A 23378-nucleotide genomic window follows, 5' to 3' on the forward strand; every position below is an offset into this window, starting at 1 on the left:
TGGTTCAGAGAAAACAAGAAAAGTTTTTCTAAAGGTTTTTATGGTTATTACTGGATTTTCTTATAACAAAAAACTTAAGAAAAGTAGAAAGAAATGGCAAAATTAACTCGGATTACTATCAGAAATATGTTTTAACACCTATTTTTAAAGAAGAAATTCCATCTCTTTATCCAAACAATCTTCACTGTGTTTCATCAAGATATGGCTCCAAGCCATACCTCTAAATCTACTGCTTTATTTTTTGAAAAAATGAGAAATGAAACCGGAATTGAAGCTTTTCTATTTAAATGCATCCAAGTTCCTTGATGTGTCTCCTATTACTCTTGTGCATGTGGACTTTTAAAACTAGTTGGATGGACTCTGGAGGATTGTGAAGGAGGAATGGGATAAAATCAACCTTGATGTTTTAAGAAAAGGATTTTTATCTTGGAAATCAAGATGTAATATGATAGTTCACCAAAAGGGCTATCAGACTGAACATATTAGAAAATAAAACTCTAAGGTTTGTTTATATAAATCTTTGCCAAATCATAACAAAAATGTGTGAACACCCTCTGTATTCAAAAATGAGATAATTAAGTGATCTAAGGCATTTTTAAAGATGACATTAAATGAATAATAAATCATAGTATTCGGATATTATGAGACGTTAAATATGCCATTTTGGTATTCTCACCACAGTTATTAAATACGATCTTTAAATTCAGTTGCTGATTGCTAAATTTAAGGCCTGGAGGTATGTTTTTTGTACAGATAAAATAGCCAATGTATTTATGTTCAAGGTGGAGCTAAATAGTATTTTGTAGAAATTCTCATATAATTCTGTACTGCAAGAAAGTGTTCAAAGTTCAGAGAGTACTCTTAATTTTTTAACATCTGTTATAAAAATTTTTGATTTTCAAGAATGCCTAAAATTAGGGCATATTTTAGTAACCAATATCTCAGACGAAAAAAACCATAATTGGAGATCATCAAGCTATATATCTTTTATAGTTTAATACCTTTCTGAAACTTCCATGAAAGAAAATTTTTAAAAATTTTCCTTTGTATTTGTTTACGTATTTTATTTAAAAAAGTGCAGTTTACCACATTGACTAATACTTATGGGTAACAGGACATTTAACGTGTAAATTAGAATTCTAAACATAACATTCAAAATTGTTTGTATTTTATTTAGTATTATTTAGTATTCCACATCTATTCATTAAATTCTAAAATGCATTAAAATATTATCCTAATTACTTCATACCTTAAAATTTGCATACAGATTTTAATATCATACAAACAATAAAATTGTTTGACAGCCATATTCGTCATTAAATTTAATTTTGAAAACTTGGTATATCATTGCTTTTCCATCTGTTCCTAATGCTCTAGTTATTATTCCATGAAATTCTGAATTTTCTGCATCTCCATTTTATTACAGGAATGTTTATTCAGGATGCATTTAGTACTTAGCTCATTTTGCATGCAATTTGCGTACAAGATGTTTCAATAATTCTAGCTATCTGTTATGGAGCACGGAGTTACTGGATCAAAGCCAATAAAAACTAACTTTTGTAATTACACACTATATTTAAATCACCAATCTTTGAGCAATTAGTGCTCTTAAAATGTATTTGATTTATGTCAGATTATGAATCTATTTTTTTTAAATAAAATATTGTTTTATTTTTTTCAACTGAAACATATTTCATCCTTGTAAGTTTATAATTTTCTTTTCCTGTTTGGATTTTTAGCACTCATTTACCTCTGTCTTTTGTTCAAATCAAACAAATTTTGAACGCTAATTATATTTAAAGTTTATCTCTCTGCATGTTACAATAGATTTCATTATTTTAAATTAAATTTATATTTTAATCGAAATGTGTTCATTTTCTATCATTTTATGGCTTTCTTTCCATATTGATCTTTTTGAATTACTGTGGAAGCACACTTCAGATAAGTTGTCATTTTATCTGAGATTTTTTTTGCTTTTGCTAATTTTTATTGCTAGTGATTAGATCTTCTGCTTGTTTATAAAGAACAGATAATTTGAATTTAAATAATTTCTGTCAGTATAGTTTATATTCAGAATTATAGATTGTAAGTACTAATTGCAGAGCACATAACTAAAAAAACTACCTTCATGAAAGCAGAAATCAAATAATTCCATCTCCTTAATTCAAAATAATCTTTAGAACTCTGTGGCAAGACCTATTTTTTCACCCCTAATTACTTCATTTTGCATTATTAAATAGTCCTGCCTGATTAGCTAATTTCAGTTATTTCACCATCAGTACTAATGGCTACTGAATTTGCTATTTGCTACTGCTCGCTAAATAAGGATCGCTATTTATGAGTGTATCATGGATAATGCCCTAAGTATAATTGGATACATAAATACATTGAGTGAGAGAGAGAGAGAGAGGAAAAAAAAAAAAAAAGAAAGAAAGAAAAGTTTAATTTCTTTTAATGTAAAACTTAAAATGCTGAGTAATAATTATTTCAATGCATTTTTAAAAGGTTATGCTGCATATATGAATCATCTGTAATATTTAAAAGGATGTTTTATTGGGAGAAAAAGTCACCTTACATTCTAGACAGTATATTACTTATAGAATTCAGTAACATTTTTCAAATACTGCACATAAAATATATTTAGGTCAGTTTTCTTAGTCATTAATAGAAGAGCAAAAACTGTTGTAATTGGAAAACTACTGCAACAGAGAAGTCACTTAAAGATTCGTTTTATAAAAAACTAATAATTATTGTTGATGCCATAGAAAAAGGGCTCATTTTTTTAAGGGGTATGCCTTCTTGACAAAATCACCAACAATTAAGATAATAAAGAATACACATTTGTGTATTGGTTATTTAACCAAACAACAAAAATATTTGAAAATATAGCCTAAATAACATATATACAAAGTGTTTTTAAGATTAAAAGAAGAATATTGAAAAATGTATGAGAATAAAAATTTTATCCTGTGAAAAACAAAGTTACAGTACTAGGGCCAACAATTCAGATAATTATTTATAAATACTTATTTAACTCTAAAAAATGGCTGCCTTCTTGTTAAGCCATTTTGCTGTAAAATTATTTTGGAAAAACAAGTCTTTCAACTGCGCAAATGTTGCAGCAAAAGGGTTTCAATTTTAAATGGTGAGGAAAATTCACTTGACATACAATTTGAAGGAAAATTCCTCCCCCCCCTTACTTGCTCTAGAAAAAAGAACATGTCACACAGATAACAATTCTACTGTACACATATCTTTTCCCCTGCTTTATAAAAAATTATATAGTGTGGGAAAGATCTGATGGAAAAAGAAAAGACACATATATCTGAAATTAATGTGTTACTGCATGTGGTTTATATAGCTAGAAAGAACTAAAAAAGTTTTAGTAAATCTCTATTTGTAGTTTGAACTATTTCTAGACAATATCTCATTCTATGTATTCAAAAGCATCTTCGGTGGGATCTTGTTCTTTCACTTTCGTAATTCAGACATGCAAATCTAAAGAGGTCAAGTCTGCGCTGCTCCAGTCTTTTTGTGAACAAAACATACTGAGCTCTCCTTCCTAGGTATATAAACCACAGCGGAATAAACACATTGATTTTAGGCATATGCGTCATTCTTTCCACGATACCATGCACATGTGTGTGTAATATATATATATATATAATTACAAAACAATTTCTTTAAAAACAAAATATAATCCTGCCTAGAATTTTTGTGCATTAAGCTGCAGAAAAATTATGAGTAAAGACATAAAGTAAGAAATTTAGAACCAATTTTTCACAAAGACCAAAAATTAAAATTCATAATAAATTCCAAATAATCCTATAAATGCAATAAAGAATTTAATAAATGTTAAAACCAAAACTTTTCAAATAAGCAATACAGCAATTCAAAAAATCAATGAGTTTAAAGGAAAAAGAATGTAACAGAGGAGGAATTCAATCAACCTCAATGTCACTTCGCCAGGAGGAGGAACACTGAAATCAATTGAAATCTCTCTCCCACAAAAATACTTGCTTTACTGTATCCAGAATTAGCCGCTGAACCATTTCAATATATTTTAATAATAATAGTTCACCCAAAAATTCTGGCCTCTCCACAAAGAAAGAAAAAAAACAAAGTAAATTCAAATCACAATCTTGAATAAAGATATTTCTATTCAAACAATTAAAACTGTAAGTGAAATAATAAAATACTTTAATGAAAAATTCAAATCAAAATTTTACCTTTTAACTAAGAGCACATAATCCAAAAAATTGTAAGTGAAATTATAAAACCTTAGTGAAAAGACTTAAATAAAAACCCACAATAAGTAATTAAAAACTTCCACCATTTTTATTTTAATAGTCACAGCATTTGGCTTACATCCCCTTGTTTTAAAGCTTCTCTCTGATTCATAGATTGCTTATAATCATTCTCCATCCCTACTTTCTCCAGCATGCCAAACAGACAAAGTTTAAACTATCTATTCACTTAGGAACACACTATTTTTACATTTTACCTAATGCTTTTATTTTAACTTGGACCAAAGTAGTGGTAAATTTTACTTTTTTCCCCTTTTTTGTTTAGTGATTATACTTTTATTTGCCCTTTATGTAAATTATTTTTATTGTATAGGCATGCTTTGCCATCTTTGTTTCATTATTTGGCATTTTTTAACTACATATTTAGAGTTTATTGATACTCCACATAGGGAAAAGTTGTTTAAGCCTTTACGGGTTGTACATTTGGATGTATTTATTTGATTTATGCACTTACATTTTTTTGTGAATTTTGCTCATTTTTAAAGTTTACTTTTATTTTTTTGATTATTATATATTAGATCAGCATAGGGGATGGTTCTATGCAACTGTTCCGACTTAATTTTGCAGTTTAAAAATGGCATAGTGTCAAAAATGTTGATTTAGCTACTATTTAATTAGAATGAGAAACTGAATTATTTATGTCCATCCACCCTGACAAGATCAAAGATATTTCAGTCTGACTGTTCTAATGATTTGGTCTTGACTTCTTCCTTTTTGCTTTAGTTTTAAAAATTGTTTTCACTGATTCTTAAGTTTTCCCTGTTGCATGCTCTACTATTTTGGAACGCTATAATTTTTGTATTGAATATAACATAATTATCACATAATTTTACTGCAAAAGTACAATTATTCTTTTTGTTTAGATAATATTTATATTTAAAAATTTTTCTTAATTCCTTTTCCTATATATATATATATATATATATATATATATAACATTATAATTCAAAACAATCTAAGCAAATTCAAATGTCAGACATATGTACATAAATAAATAGATCAGTAAAAAGCGATGCTTGCATTTATTAATAAAATAAAGGGTAGAAATTTTTTTTAGTATGTAGGTAATTTCAAATGCATATTGCATATTAATAACAAAATATAGTACTCTTCTATAAAAGCCATATCACTTAGCATTATTTTTGTTCTGGATAATTTCCTCAATGCAAGGTTTGTTGCAAATTTGGTTTGGCTTCTTTACTGAATAGATTCTTTCTTTACTACAATGGATTCTGAAAACAGCATGTTCGAATAACCATCTCATGAAAGCAAAAAGGCCTTTGAAGCCAAAATATTATACAGCCTTTATTCCTGCTGGGAAGAAAAAGGTATCCAAACAAAACACGATTCATTGGATCATACACATCTTTCTTTACTGCTGTACAGTTCATTAAATTAAAGTGTTAGGAGTTAACAGAGTTCTGTATATAAAAGTTTGCTTAAACTTGATCACAATACCACAGCTGCTTGAAATACTTACATAACAGCAGTGAGTACCTATTCCTCATTATCTTGTCCTAATGTTAAAATTAATTAACACAACAAAATTGTGGTGATGAAAACATATTAAAAATTATGTAGGCTATGTTATCCCCTCCCAAAAATGCATTTCTGGAGGATTTTCTTGCAAAACTACAGAATAAATAGAGAATTTTTTTTTTTTTTTTTGTCATTGATTCTGAAGGTTTCATTTTATCTAGTACCAAGCCAAAGGTGGGGGAAAGAAATTAGTCAACGTCTGTAGTACTAAAAACGTCAACGTCTGTAGCACTAAAAATGTATGGTATGGCTTTAATGGAAAATTACCTCAAATGCATTAATTTAATAAGATATGTTAACCTATAAAATCTACAATTTTACAATAACAGAGTGAATATGATTTATTGACAGCAAAAATAAAGAGATAAAATAATCATAGAAAAGGCATGAATTGCAGGCTATTTATTAAAATAATTTTTAACTACTGAACATAATAAAACAACTTCATGTATATAAAACATTGACATCTGATTTGAAGCTGATCAGTTAGATTTCATAATTAGTATGAAAATCATCTGCACCAATGACACTTGTATAACTTACCGATACATGAAAATAATCTGGAGAAATGCCTTCCAAGAACAGAATTCTATTTTCCAGTTCTTTAAGCCTTTGCATGATGTTGTACCTCATACAACTGTCTGCAACATTTATAAATATAAGAAATTTTTTAAAAATGAAAAAGAAAGTTTCATAAATTTTTGTCAAAGCATTATTTAAAAATTTATTCTTTAAATAAACATCAAGCAGGATAAAATTAAAGAGATCATACACATTACCTATTTTATTCCATTGGTGTAACAAAAATTGAATGAATTTTCATACATTTTCTACAAAACTATCTTGGAAAACAGAATGCACAAAGAGACTTATTAAAATATAATAATTGTAAATAAAGTAACATATAAATGATCAGCAGTATTGAATATGAGAGAAGGAAAAAAAAGCTAAATATATGCAGTTGATTTACTTCTCAGTATAAAATGAAATTAGTTTTAGTAAACAGCTCAGATATCTAATGGTATTATGCATCTTTAGGATTAAGAAGTGTTGAAACATCAGCAATTTTTTTTTTTTTTTTAATCTGCTCTTTTTTATTTTCTAAAATAAGTTTCACAAGAGCATATTACAGTACACCTTTTTAAATGAAATGTTCATAAAATTTCATTTTTTGATTCACATCCTATATCACTATAATGTACACAACAAGACAAGTTCATATTTATGTTATATAGAAAAATATGCAATCAACCTAACCACAAAGAACTGGAACTAAAATGAAATGCTACTTCACACATGTTTACACAAGCTACTAAGCCAAAGAAAATAACTATTTCACAGTGAATGTTAACCACTAAAAAATAGACAAATAAATTTACCTGATTTTAATTTTAGATGTGATTCCATATTTTGTAATCTTTCTTGTATTGCTTCAAATGTCTCATCACTTTGTTCTTGTGCTTGCTCACTATCAGGTTCTTTCTTGATCCGTTTGTTTATTGAGTCATTTCTGGACTGAGTTTGTGGGCCCCACCTATTTTCCACCTTTGAAACTATTAAATATAAAACATTTATACAATAACAAACATTTTAGAACTAATAATCCAAACTCAGAAATAATTAATAACAAAAATATGCATTTTGAGATTTTAATAGAAAAGTTTGTTAAGGAAATGATAGCAACTGATTGTAAAAAATAGAATGCAAAAAAGACATAAAAAAATTGTTGTTGTAGAAGACAAAACATCTTCTAAAACAACAATTTTGTTTCATTCTTAATGAAGAAAGGTTTTCGAGTACTCTAGAAACAAACTCTTTTCAATTTTCATGTTCATAGCTGTTATGGTCTCTCAGAATAATTTAATGAAATGGTATTACTGTCAATATTTTTAATATATTGGGAAAATGCAACCATCAACTGTGTCAGGAGAAAGAATATAAACTACACAGACTACCAAATGTGTCATATGAAAGAGTATAAAATGATGCATTTAAGCAAGCTGAAGAATATATTTCTTGTTAAAGAAAAGTATTTCCAGGTTGCAAGAATGAATGAAAATAAGAGCAAAAAAGTGATCAAATGTGCTTAGACTTTCAATATGTGGTTACAGATTATAAACAGTCTCTTAGAACTGACTAGTAAACAAGCATATTTATAACTTCTATTAAAACAGGGCAAAATTGATATTTTTAACAAATAAGAAAAGTTAAAAAAAAAAAAAAAAAAAAAAAAAAAAAAAAAGACACTGTTCTGTTTAAAATGATGTGTATGTTCAGCCTAATTTTATAACAAACTTTAAAACTAGAACATGAATATTTAAAAAGATACATTGCTAAATATTTAGGTATGTGTAATGTCATTAATTAAATCATAATTACTCAAACCCAGTATATGTCATATTAGACTGTGCTATTGTGTTTAATTAAACTAACCTATGGACTGAAGTGTTTTTTGGGAAAGTCATAAAAGGAAAACACCATGCAAAACTTGACAGAAAGGTGTTACTTTTGCATGACAGTGTTCCAACATTAACGGCTAAGATTTTTGAGACTACTGCTGAGCAATATGAATTCCGGCTTTTTCCCAACCAATCAACTGTTTTATAGACATGGCCCTTCTGTATTTAAAAACATAAAGCAGTATTGCATGTTTTACATTATAATGACGACGATGATTTGAAGAACATCATTTAAGAATGGTTTGAAGGCTGTAATAAACTTTTCTTTTTTTCCAGCTGGAATCCAGTGCTTAACAGATTGTTATGCTAACTGCATAAAATTTAAGGGGACTATGCAGAAAACTTAGAAGGCAATTTTAGACATTTACCTTATACAAGGCTTAAAACTCATTAAATGCTTTCTAAGCCCTATTAGCATTTCCATTCACCATCACAGGTTTATTGCCAGAATGTGCAGAAAGAAAGGATACATAGTTCATGGACTTGTGCGTCTATTCCAGGGTGAGGGAGACTGAGGTTTTAAGACTGCAATGTGATAAGGCAAGAAAGAAAGATTTGTTTCTTTGAAAAAAAAAAAAAAAAAAAAAAAAAAAAAAGGAAAAGAAAAATTAAAGAAAATCATTGCTGTTCTGTAGCACATTATATTACCAAAATCACCACACTACAGCAAAAATTTTAGAAGATATTATGGACAAAATTATTTCTATTATTCTATTTCTTTATCTGAGTGAATGTAATGTGCCATTGAGAATTCCATAACATACTAATATTAGATGATAAAACATGGTGTTGATTTGCACTATTATCGCACTGGTTATCAAGGGGACAAATTCTCAATAAAGTTTTAGCTTTATGAAAACAAATTTTAACATTTTACAAGAAGCAATGACAATCATGTGAATTATCAGATAAATTTAGTAGAAAATTGTAGAACAAAGAATTTTTCTGGCAGTCAGATGAGAGGACAAATTAAATTGATTTACATATTTCCCTGAAATATAAAACGAAACATATAATACATCATAAACACCAAAAAACTCATATCTTTTGAAAGAACTTGACTTTTTAAAATTTTACTCTCTTGCACAGATGCATCGGAAGAACATTTATAACTAAAAATTTTAAAAACGAGCAGAAATATGAACTTAAAAATTTGATAATTGTGCAGTTGTCTTGGATTCCTTAATTGAAAACTAGAAGGATAGATTTTCAGATTTTGAAGAGCATATTCTTATAACGTAGCTAGCTTTTGAACTGCACCTGGTCAAAGTCTCAAAAGCATTCATGGAACTATAACGAGAATAATTTGTGTTGGAAGAAGATAATATTATCATATAGCTTTTTGATTAAAAAAAATACCAATGACATGAAAAAATGCAGTTAAATACCCAAACTTTTGTGACACTGCATGCCCTTTGCTTTCCTGCTTTACAAGTACTTTCTATTATGAATCAACATTTTTATATAATACACAAATTAAATATCATTTAAGATCACAGATAACTGATGTTCATTTAGAAGATCAGTTCAAACTACGAATTACAAAACTAGAGCCAAGCACTGGACAATTTTCAAGCAACAAACAAATCCAAAAATTGCATTAATTTACACCGTATATTTTTATAAACATAAACTAAAACCATTACCTTATATTTTCATGCCCTTATGTACAACTCGTATATAAGCTTTATTTTTCTTTTACTTTTGTTTTGAATTCAGAATCTGTTTTTAAAAATAATTTAATAATAATTGCAGAACAATAACACTCAAGATTCTATTAACTCATGGCCTTTTGCCCTGCTATTGAAGCTTAAAAGGCAAGAGAAAAGGGTTTCCCATCCCTGACCTATTCTATTTCATAATGCTGATTAGCTTAGAACAACTACAACCATGATTCTTTAGATTATCCTATCCAACCATCTAATTCTGACACCTTTGAACTCAACTCAATTTTTGAAGTTTGTGAACTGCAAGTATGGAACATGACAGAATCTTGAAACGACTTCAGTAAGTACAAGAGATATGCAGTGGCCCTTTGAAAAACGGTGTAGGTTACTTGCAGTGAAATTTACAGGATCTCATATACACTGCTTATGACAACCAGGGATAGTGCCATGTATCAAATGCACACAAAAGCTTGTTTACTAGTTTATGGGCATTGAGCAGACATCAGTATCACACACAATTATGAGAAACTCTTGAAGCTATAGATCAGTAAAACCAAAATTCTTGCACAGTCTTCAATACTGCATAACATATGAATTATGTCATCTATTTCTATTATGAAAGTCATAGAGATCATGATGTACAGACATGCTGATTATTCTAAAACAAGGATAGAATTTGCGCATTATGGGAAGCCCATCTGAGACCAGTATCGACCAAATCAGTGTATAACTCATTAGGTAACTGCCATTTGCATGAATCCTTTCTCCTCAGTGTATTATATTAATACAATAAAAAAATAAAAAAAGCAGATTTCTAGATTAATAGAATACATATGACACTGTCAAACAACACATTTGTTACCACATATTTTTATTTAAATATTACACTTTGCTTGGATTAAGTAATATTACACTTAAATATTTTCCTTGTCCTTTCTGCATGCCTTCGTGGTGTAACGGTTAGCATAGTGTGTATTTGAGAGTTTCAGGTTCGAGTCCCGATGAGGGCATTCCTCATTGCACGTAATCCCACTTCCAAATAACCTAATGACTGTACAGTGGTGCCCGAACTAAAAGGTGGTAGATGATGATTCTTCACCACCAGAGTTTGGTGACTGGGTGTCCCTAATCCCCAGTCGAACATTAAAAGGGGGAGTATGTAAGGTATTTTCTCCCTCCTTTCTGCATATCTTCGTGGTGTAACGGTTAGCACACTTGGCATGCATTTGAGAGGTCCAGGTTCGGGTTCTAACGAGGGCATCGCTCATTTCACGTAATCCTACTTTCAAATAACCTAATGACTCTACAACTTGGGTAAAAATAGCAAATTACCCCAACCTGAAATAAAATAATTAATATATGTTATAATAAATATGATACAAAACCTTTAACATGGCTCTTGCTGCCAAATCTTGGAATAAAAACTGCATCAACTCTAGCACAGCTATCTATCTGCTCTGAAATCATAAAAGTATCATAAACATTAAAACATATCCTCAAATCGTCGAAACAATAAAGATTTAAATTATTTAATGATTGCAATTCAATTATTAAAATGTCAGTATTTAAATTATATATTTAGAATTATTATTATTTTTAGTTTCTGATAAAATTGCAAGTCTTAAACTAATAAACACTTTGCATTTAATAGTAATCTTACATATCAGAGTTTTAAAGTTATATAAATTTTTGAATGAGTAAAAAATAATTTAAAATATTAAAATGACAAAATAATTTCAGAAATTAAACGAACCTCATGCAAACACATTGTGCAGATACAGATTTAAAGTGAACTTCAATGATTCATTAACAGCTAAAAAGCATTACTTTAAAAATTAATCAAATTTAATGGTATTTAAAAAAAGAACTGCAAAAAATTGACTTGGAAATGAATCTATTATGATACAGAAGTTTCTCAAGTATTGAGTCATTAGCACACACAAACCAAAGGAGAGAACAGAATTAAGAACTTTTGTATTACTTTAAATAATATATATGATACATTACAACAACTCTACTTAATTGCTATACATATCTCAGGTAATTTTTTACCCATAAGTTCAACTTTTTAGTACATTTATTTTTTATTTTCTGAAGTTTTAATATTTAATGTGAAAATTCCAGGTACTATATCAAATATTACTACAAAAATCATACATTAAAATAAAAACTTGCAGAATCTCACTGTTTTTCCTTGAACTTCTTGAACATCTAAGATAAAACCTAATGGGAAGACAGTGTACTAAAATACAATAAAAACAAAAATTAAGTTTTTTATCCCATATCAATTGCATTGATCAAAGACTTATCCCAACTTTTTTAATTTCTTTGAATATCTTCAGGTATTTACATATTATCCTGTCAACCATGAAGCTGTCACCAAGTAGTGAAATTTACTGCCAATTACTGCAGTTATGGTAAGGTGTAATGTCATAACACACTCATAACATCTGCAATTTCATCTGATGTAACCCCGACTGACTCTCTATAAACTACCATTTGCTTATATTAACAAGGATATCAGTTTATTGTTATTGCTGAATGATTTTTTTCCCTTGCATTTGGGGGGGGGGGAGAATTCTAAGGTTGTAGAATCAGAGGGTCAAGCAGAATAGTAAAAATTGACAAGAGCTTTTTACGATGCAAAAAAATGAAGCCACAATAGCAGTGTTTACTTTGTGGACTGTGCGGAGACTAACTATGTTTTATTATACGACTTGGAGATAGAAGTGTCATTCAGAATTCCATATAAATAATTCATGGCGAGATCTTTGCAACTTTCACAGTCGACTGGGGGATAAATAAGCAGCTATCTTTGTATTTATATATCATAAATTTAAATTCCTATTTATATGATAATCTTTACAAGGGGAGGTAACACCAACTCATGATCTTTGAATATCAAAAGTCAAAATCTGCAATCATGCTGCATGTGCCTGTATACCTAGGCTGCCACATAAATACCTATTTGTGATGTTATGAGTTGCGCATCTTGATGACATAGTGCACTGTTTAATGAATTCTTTTGCAGGATTAGGCAGATAATTGGGAAATACCACTTTTTATTTATTTATGCAGTTGGAAATAGATCAAAATTATACTCTGTGACTGCTAATTTCTCTCCCCTTTTACTGGGAATGGATTGATAGTCTGAAAATTCCCATCATAGCACTTAAGATTCTTGAAAAAAATTTAGATATCTGCCAGGTGTTTTAAAAATATTCTGACGTCTAACCATGTAGAAATTGCAGAAGTCTTAGTTTATGATCACACAGCTTTGAAGCATTAAAAATGACCCTACACTGTGTTTAATGATTCATCCTGGAGTCTCAACACACAGCTTATCTTCATTTTCCCTCACTTTCTATTGAGTCCTAGTTAGTGGCACAATGGCTTAAAAATTCTTCTCCAGATCGCAAGATCAAGAATTCAAGTCTTGCTGATTTTTTTTTTTTCTAGTAGCAGTTCATGTTTGTTACTTTTTAATGTTGCATTTGTACATCGTATTTTACAAAGAATTAATATGATTTTTACTCTTTCGAATCTGTACATATTTATTTACTGTACATATGTATTTTTATCGACTCATATTTTTTACTTTCCCTTTTTTCATCTTTATTTATTTTGCACAGATTTACCTATTTTGCAAAGATATTTTACTGTTTTATCTGTTAAAAATTTTAAAAATAATAATTTTTTTGCCTTCTAGGCAGTATTTATGCTTCATTTCAAATCATAACAAAGAGCCACTGGTAAAATTCTCAAAGAAAATTTGGTTATAATCATAAGCCTGATAGCAGACTTGCAAAGATGATAATGGAAATGGTATAAATGGTAACAACAAATCTAAGAACACTGCTAACAAACAATCTAAGTACAACACAACTGATAATAATTAATAGTAAACACAGGAAAAGCATCTTGTATTACATTCACAGATACTTAAAGTTTGACATCTGATTTTTAAGTATTAGACAGTTTTGTACAGTGTTTGACAATATAAAGATTTCTATTTTAATATATTATAAACATTATAGAGTCCTATATTGAGTACAAAACAGATTACTTTTTTATAATAACATGGACCATTCTGGTTGATTATACACTATATATTACATAAAAATTATACAGAAAGCACCAAATATCATTAAACTTTAAAACAATCATAAAGAATGAACATACTTTTGCAGGAGGATGTAATCTGCATTATTTCAAATCATGAATTTAGACTTTTTTGGGCCAAAAAGTTCATAATTTTATTGACAGATAACTTACACTATTTTTCTACCATTTAAATGATAATGAAAGAAAGCTTGTTTAAATATTGTATACTTGTTTCATTACACCGTAATTTACACAGTGGTGCCCAACCTTTGGCCTCTTGCGAGCACATTTTGGCCTCTTGCGAGCACATTTTGGTCTATCCCAAGCACATTTCCAAAACATCAACATTTTTGTTAAATATATTTCCAATCTTAGGTCATACACCTGAAATATTAATTTTGGCAAGTGGGTTTGAGATTAATAATAATATTGGTTGAACTTTATGGAAATCAGAGAAGGAGTTCAAAATTATTTTTTAGTGCATTTAGGTTTTCCAAGTATTTCTCTGTTTCAATTGCCTTGTGGTTATTAATATGGCTTGATAAATTCTGAAAAATGGGTGAAATTGTTTTCTTTCATCTGATTTATCCACAAATTTAATTTTATCTGGAAAGCAGTTACAGTCCCAGTCAATTGAAAAAGAATTTCTTTCTTTTTCCTGGAGATCTTCATTCAGTTTGTTCAGTTTAGCTGTTATATCCGTGAGAAAATACAGATCAGATAACCAAATATTATCGTCCAATTCTTCATAACTTTCGTTTCCAGATTCCCAAAACTGCTTTCTTGGCGAAAGAAATTCTTCAAACCATTGAAGTACTTTTCCCCAGCTGAGCCATCTAAACATCGGAATGAAGCAAGATTCCATGTTCGCTATCAAGTTCATCAGTCAGCAATCAATTATTTTATAACGTCTTGCAAGATATCTCTTATGACTATAAATGCTTACAATATTTTAACAATTAAGAAATATAAATGAAAGGTTATTTTTTAAATATTTTTTGTTAATAATTTTTTATTAATTTTTACCTAATCGAGCTGGTGAGCACATACAAAACGATTGGCGAGCACAAGGTTGGGCACCGCTGATTTACATTATTGACTGTTCACTATGTCCTTCAACACAGGAAATCACATTTTGCAAGCACGTGATCACAATATTCACCAATGCACTAAGCAATATCTGGGTTTACAAAAGTGACTTTGTAACAGACAGAAGCCTTCAGTGAGCTTAAAAGGTGGTCACTGTTATATACCTGAGACTTCAAACAGACAGCCAAAAATCCATGGGTGTCAAATTCAGTAAGCAAGAAGACTATACAGGATAGAAGAACACCAGAGCTTCACCAAACTTTCACAATATAGTCCAACTGCACTGATTGTACAGTTCCATTCCAATTTTGACTGAGCTCCCATCTCCTTCCCTTACAATCGAACCATTAGACAGAACTTCTGCCTCACCAGTATTTTAAGCACCCCATGCTACATATACATTTACAAACTTTCATGCTTTCTCTGGGATTCGAACCAGGACCCCATGATATATCAGCTAGCACCATTAACCACTATATCAGTCTGGATGGCAAGTAGATCACACTGTACGTTATAAGCAATTAATCAGTCAATTTAAACAACATGCATTTACCAGAAACTATTTCACAAGAGCTGCCATGTCAGAAGGTGCATCATACATAAATTAAGATTATGTATGATGATTATTCTACAAAATTATAAGGTAAATTCAAGCATGGTCCTAAATTTCTTGCACAAAATTTGCAGGTAATGTTATTCCGTTGCACAGAATGTTTTCTAGACACTTAATGTCTATAGTTTCTCAAAAAAAGGCCATGAAACCACACCACACTCCAAACCACAGCAAATCTAATGATTCTTCTATGTAAATGTTGCACAACTTATGGTAAGTAAATTACCTCAGTTAATCGTTTGTTTGAAAAAGAGTAGCAAAGCCTCAGCTTATCACGAGACTATGATTAGAACAGTAGTTGAAAGATTTTCAAATAGAAATGAGTTTGTAATCAAGCAGTTTGTTGCAAATAATTGAAATAAAATGTTTATGCCTAAAATGAAATTTCTTGTCTGCCAATTTCAAGCGAGCCATTTCATTTATCTGATTTAATGAGTATCTTTAGTCTAAAGAAACTGACCCTCGGGTGGGTGGCTTAATTGGAACAGCGACAAGCTAGAAAAAGTTAAAAATTATGGCTCCACCAAATATTGAAGCTCATTAGAAGGAACTTTTGAATCATATTAAAGATCCTGAGAAGTCCTTCAACGTCAACATTGCTGAGCTGCTGCAAGATTATTTAACAAACTTGGTTTGATGATCTCAAATTTAAATTCAGCTGCTTTGCTGCTTCGAGGAAGTTCTTGTATATATGGTAAAAGGTGGATTACATATACAGTATAAAGTCTTTAATCCGGACCTCAAAGCTACAAACTTTCTGCGCATGCATCAATGCATAATGTGTTCACGAATGCGCATAATACCTTCGCGCATGCGCATATGAATTTACGCATGCGTGTTTAATGTATAACAGACAGTATAAGCTAGGCTAAAATTATCTAATTATCTATTTTAGTTAATGTTGCAGATTGCGTTGCTCCTTAATCTTCTAATTGGATCCAGCTTATTATTTTTTGCAGACTGTTAGAGCAATTTTATAAAAAGTAAGCTTGAACTTTCGATTATGTCAAAAAGAGTTTCCGATTCTGGAGCTGCCAAAGGATCTACAAAGTGAAAGCATGTTTCAACGTACTGCTTCCAATAGTGAAGAAAGTGACAGAGAGGTTATTGAAAACGAAAATATTTTGATTGACAAGTTAGTCGGTATTCTCGACACAGAATTACAGGACTTGAACAGTAAAACTGAACAAGAAATTGTGTCTGTTTATAGAATTAAAGAGAAAGTATTAGCACAAAAAACGAAGCAACTTAAACAACTTACATTGAAAGAAATGTTTAATAAAGTAAACAAATAAATATTAAGCTTTTTTTTGTAAATTTTGATATCCTTTAGATCATAATTGCTCTTTATTTTATAAATTATGGTTTCATATTTTAAATTTTATAATTTCTGCATGCCAACTTACCAGATTTAAATTGATGATCTATAATCGGGAAAAAACCCTAATCCAGAATTGCCAAAGTCCTGATGAGTCTGGATCTGATGAGTCTGAATGAGACTTTGTACTGTACAACTTGGCAAATCAGTTGCATCAAAATTAGCTGAGCAACAAAATAGGTAAGAAACTGCCAAAGAAAAAGAAAAACAAAAAGAAGAAAAGTTAAGTGCTCCGTTTTTGTGTACTGATTTGGCAAGAATTTAAGTTGTTTAAAGTTCCTCCAAAAATGCTGTAAATAAGCAACCCTGTAAGAAGACACAGCTTATGAAAAGTGTATTTGTACCTGTGTTGCTGTTAGCTTTGGAAGATGATAAGAAAGGGGATGTTATCTTCGATACAACAGGAGAAATTGTGGCACACAAGGGAGATTTTGTGTTAAATAAATGCACATTAACTTCTGATCTGGTACCTTCTGATCCTGCTGCAGCTGATTATATTGAGGAAGAATCAGAAAAGAAAGATTATTGTGATACTGATGATGAGATGCCTACAGAGAGTAGAGATCCTTCACCTTCCCTTGACGAAGGTCTTGGAACAGACCCTGAGTGTTTCTTCAAATTCTTAAAATTTATCACCTGATGGGTGTTCTGTTTCAGCCTCCAATGATGAAGGTGTTGGAACAGTTGACAGCCCTTAGTCTTCAACAGTTCCTAATTCTCAGAACAGGGATTCAGACCTCACACCATCTGATCAGCCTCTGGCTTCATCTGAAGGACAAAATGATACAAATTACCTTACACCTACTGGTCTAAAGAAACTGATTTAAAGAAACTGATTTAAGAAAATTAAGATGTGAATATTCTGATAGTACTGCAAAGGTGCAGCTACTCCAAGCTAAATCAAGAATAACTCCTCTTTAAAACAGCTTGATTGGATAAAAATTCAAAGAGAACTTTAAGTTAGTCAAATCAAATGGAAGTTCAACCCAACATCTGCTCCATGGTGGGGAGGATTTTGGGAAAGACTAATCGGCATACTTAAAGATCTCCTCAGAAAAAACTTAGGACATCCATCTCTGACTTAGAAGGAGTAAAATACAAACTTACAAATGATGACCATTGCCAAATTTTAGATTTCTATTTTTGAGAAATTTTATTCCATCAATTTGATGGCAAACTAATTGACTGTTCTAGGTGTTGGAAACACTTGAAAGAAATCGAGAACTTGGAACAATTGAACCTTGTCAAAATTCCCTTTTACTTCAGGGGTGAGAAACTTTATCTTATTCAAGATGTGGAAAATCTGGCCTCTCCAAAGAATTACACAGAAGCTGTGCAATACTTAAAACAAGGTTCTAGACAAATAAGAAGTTTTATGCAAATATAATAATGTGAACACTAACTTGAAATAGACATTTTATATTTTGAATATTACATGTATTTTATAAAGTTTACATTTAATGTTTATATTTTGTTGAGTGTTCTCCCAAAGGTTCTAAAACTCAAGTGGGGAGAATGTTGCACCACTTATGGTAAGTAAATTACCTCAGTTAATAGTTTGTTTGAAAAGGAGTAGCAACGCTTCAGTTTATCGCGAGACTATGATTAGAACAGTAGTTTAAAGATTTTCAAATAGAAATGAATTTGTAATGAAGTGGTTTGTTGCAAATCATTGAAATAAAATGTTTATGCCACTTTTACAGATATATTTGCATCACTAACAAACTTGGCAGACTTGCGATTCTTAAAATTTTCCAGACACTACTAACATCATTTGCTTAATCATGTTATTAGTCTTCATCTATGCTGCTATATGGTTTGCATGTGATATTTAGCCAATGACTGTCTGCCACTACAATCTCAATTGCTCAAAAGGGGGGGGGAAGGTACTTTTTGGTCAAAAAGGATGCCATTTGGCACTAAATGTTAATGTTAGCATGAAATATAGATAGCAGTGGCAACCCTAATAATGTACACAGATTTAGGTGTTTGGTGTATTTAATTATGGCAAAGCACACTAGGGCTATCTGCCTAAGGGAAGGGATGCTTTTGTGGAGGACTTTCTAAGGGAAACTGGCTCATATACACATTACACATGGGGAAAACCACGAAAACGCCCATGCAGCCAGCCCGTTCGCGGGATTCCAACCTCAGACCGAACTACCAGTGTTCAGCGACTTTACTGCTCGGCCGCTGGTGGGCCGCAGATTTAGGAAATGAATGGCTATATTGTTAAATCTAAAGTAGTTTTAAAAAAAGAAAAAAAGTCGAATAGAGGAATTTATAAATAAAAATGCATGCAATTATTCCACATGAGCATTTTACAATGATTCATTCGTAGATGTATTTGGCAGAATTCTATTAACATAAGCTCTTGACATCAGAAGTATATAAACCACAACAGCTATTAGAAAAGAAATGAGGAAATCTTTGAACCAGCATTTATTCTGAAGACCTCTTTTCTTGAGGCATGATCTCTAGTTGCAGTAAGATTCCAGCTCTGATAATAGTAAACTATAATTTCATTTTGTGGCTTTCTGAACATTGTGTGGCTAATTTCATTTTTGTGACTTTTAGTATTGCGAAAACCTTATAATGGAAAAATTTAATTGCAACTGTCTGTCAATTGACAAATGCCAAATATTGCAATTCATAATGATTCTTTCTGATAAAGAAATCAGCACTTCAAAAAGAAAAGCAACTGAAGATCTCAGATGAAAAATTACTGGATCAGTGTCTATTCTTGCTGTCTAAAATAATTTCATTGCATTAGCTATCCTTGAGCTAAAATAATTTCATTGCATAGCTATCCTTGAGTTAAGTAGATTTTCATATTTGGCCCTTTGGTGCACTATTGCAACTAACGCCGCATTAATTGACAGGTATCAAAATTTTTCCATTGGTGGGGGGACATATTGAACACCTGATAATGAGAAACACAGTGAAATGAAGTAACTGTACAGTATTTAAAGCAAGGTTTCCTTTGTTAAATGTCTTTTGAAAAGTAGGATGAGAGTGTAATATTATTAATCAATTACATTAGATAGTAACATATCTTTTGCCAAAAAATTCAAAATTCATGTCACAAATTTTGCTGTACACTGTATCCTTTTACATTAACTTCTTCATTTTTTACATTATTTTTAAATGTTTAGTGATTTTTGATACACACGGTACATTAAAAAAGCTTTTTCTCATTGTTAAAATTTATGCAACATACCCCATGCTGGGCTTTGTTCCTCAACATATGGTCGATTGCAGAATTCTTGCACATTCCACTCATCAACTTCCTTTCGTTTTCTAGATACAAAGGCCGATATTCTTCTTTTGATCTATTTAAAAAAGCAATACATCTGATATAGATTTCAATTGCTAAGGTATCAAACACTTCAAGAAAATAAGATAAAATCATTATTAACATTGGAACTTTCTGATATGAAAGAAAATGTGCCTGCATAACCAAAACTATACACTTGTGTTTTATCCCTAAAAACTATTGTGGAAAATAATAAAGCATCATAAACTCTATTTATTACAGTTGAACTGTTAGTTAAACTTATTTCTTTCAATAAAAAGACCACAATTCCTCAACTCTTTAGAAATTCCATTATCTAATTAACATTATTAATTATCTAATTAACATCATACATTATTCATAGTATTTGAAAGTTATTTCAATGATTTACATTTGTTATAATCTAATTTTAAATTGTCAAAATGAGACTTTCGCATATATGTAACATAGCTATATATATTTATTTGTTGATGCTTATTGTGAAATAAACTCAAACTTTTACTTATCTAGTTGCAGCACCCTACTCCAAGTGTCAGTATGATAATCTAATGCCTCCAAGATGTGTTTCAACATATTTTCAACAATGGTTTCTGTAGCAGTTCGAAAGCAATCTTACAGTTCACACACATCTTGAGGGAATGATAGTTTGCAGACAAAGTCTTTTACATATTAACACAGAAAAAAATTTAAGATATTAGGATCCATTCCATTGATATAGCAATGTGTTGTTAAGGTAGTTGCTTACATTAAGGAGGTAGCAGCATTAGGCTCCAACATGCTGTTAGATGAAGAAAGTATTTCTATGTTCCAAGCTGTGATACAAACCATATAGTTTGCATATACCTGAATATCTCCCTACTAACAGTTCAAACAGGAAAGATGTACAAACTGCACACTTTTAACATAAACACTGCAGAAAACATATTTTTCTCCAGTTATTGTGCTTAGTTTCAATAATTCAATACAACTTTTTAAGTAGGTTTGTTTGTTCACTTTTTTATTTATGTGGAATGTAGTCTTTTTACTGAACCACAATCTGTTTACATAATTATCATCATTGCGTAACTTTTAGACAATTCAGAAAAACTGCAGATACTTTTTATGGTCATCTTATAGCACAAAAAGAAATTCAGTGAAAATGAAGTTCCTCTTGGATATCAGGCTGAAATCTTCACAATTCATATCATTAAAAAATTCATAATTATAACAGAAGATCCATAAATGAAAGTATGCAATTTTTGTCAAGACAGCAGGCATCTCAAATAAAAGAGTGCATAGCATCTTGAAAAAAAAAAAAAAAAAAAAAAAAAGCAATGTGTGATGCTTGTGCTGTGATAACTGACCATTAACCAAAATTACACATGAAAGGAAATTCCAAAGCATTGGGTAGTGATGTTTAACTGTAACCTGCAAGCCTTTCTAATCAGCTGATGATTGTGGTTCCATTCTTACTTATATGAGTCCAAGCAGTGGACAGAAAGTGGGTGAAAGTGCTTCAAAGATGATGACTTTTTGTCAAAAAGGGAAAGTAAACAATAATAAGACTGTTCAACCATTTGAATGACAAGCTGATGAAGAGAAATATTTGACAATGGTACATGCACAGACATGCAGGGGAAAAAACGACTGATAAGGACACCACATAGCATCATTTAAACTTATTTCCTTGAATTATTCTAACTAAATTCCTCAATTAAGAAGTCAAACATCAAAATTCAGCGTTAATTTTCAAAATTTTCGCAGGACTAGTTTCGATGGTTTTACCGAACCACCAATTGGCCTTTAAAGAAATTATGTTTTAGTTCTGGTTTCACCAACAGATGGCACCACTTACTTATTCTTGTCCAGGCTTTCTTATCTCATCTAACCATTATTTCCTATTTTGTTCATTTGCGGTTTTGCAGCTGAGGATGGTGGTTCGGTAAAACCATCGAAACTAGTCCTGTGAAAATTTTGAAAATTAACGCTGAATTTTGTTGTTTGACTATTGAATTAGTACTTATTCAGCATGTTATTGTGTCTTAATTAAATTCCTCAAGTTTGAAAAATGACACAAAAAACTTCAAATATTGAAATAAAATATCCCAGTCAATTTTTGTCATATGGAAGTCAAACTTCTTGTACTTTTATTTTTCATAATTAGTATAAACTTTCCTAAATATAAGTATAGGAACCAGGAAACCACACTAAAAGTTAGATTTTGTTATTTGTCCAAAATGAATTCTTTTAAAAATTTGACATTGCCAAAAAATGAATATTTTCCTCATCCGAAATTCTTCTGTAATTAGAAGCATATGACTACGACCAGTGATTATGGAAATAAAGGCTTGGTAAGGATATGAGATATATAATGATGAAAAGGAGTAATAAATGGAAACAGTTTAAGACAAGTTGATATAGCGCAAGCTGATATAGTTGAGTATGAATTTGCTTTTTTTATCTTTTTTTAGTGATAACATTATCTTCGATGAATAAAAATTTCCTCCAGCAAATTTTCCTGGTATTTGCATATTAACACAAAGACTTTAAAAGAAACCATAAAATTTTTACAATCGGCCATACTCCAACAGCCAGCCATATGTATAACAATTCTTCATTCTAACAAGCAATGTCGTTATTTTTGCATGCTTTTCTTTTGTTGTATTCTAAGTTCCAATAGTTTTTAGAAGAAAATCATCATTTCTTTCGTTTTAAATTCAATTAAAAAATATGCTTCTAAGTGATTTACAATGCAAGAAACTGCAATAAAATTTTTGCAGGAATATGTAGTTTGCCACAAAATCACTATTCGAAATGATATTTAGATTCTATTCTTAAATGGATTAAGAAATTTCGGTACTTTTCCATTTTACCGGCGCAAGCGATAAAGTCGCCAATAATGGTACAACCGATGCCAAACGGAATATTCTCGCTGGTAACCTTTTACG

At 30.5% G+C, this 23378-nt stretch overlaps 1 protein-coding gene across 1 annotated transcript in view; it reads right to left on the minus strand.

The window, feature by feature from the left end:
- Window positions 1-23378, minus strand: part of LOC118190587 (MAP3K12-binding inhibitory protein 1-like) — a 36713-nt gene that overhangs the window by 9525 nt on the left and 3810 nt on the right. The window contains exons 4-7 of the mRNA XM_035361340.2: window positions 20377-20488; window positions 11358-11429; window positions 7226-7399; window positions 6390-6487 (exon numbers count right to left, since the gene is read on the minus strand). Of these exons, the coding sequence (XP_035217231.1) occupies window positions 6390-6487; window positions 7226-7399; window positions 11358-11429; window positions 20377-20488 (456 nt within the window). The remainder of the gene's footprint in view (window positions 1-6389; window positions 6488-7225; window positions 7400-11357; window positions 11430-20376; window positions 20489-23378) is intronic.

This window comes from Stegodyphus dumicola, chromosome 9 (assembly GCF_044657685.1).
Source record: "Stegodyphus dumicola isolate Sdum_Otavi_A_Nest chromosome 9, ASM4465768v1".
In the NCBI taxonomy this organism is placed as follows: Eukaryota; Metazoa; Arthropoda; class Arachnida; order Araneae; family Eresidae; genus Stegodyphus; species Stegodyphus dumicola.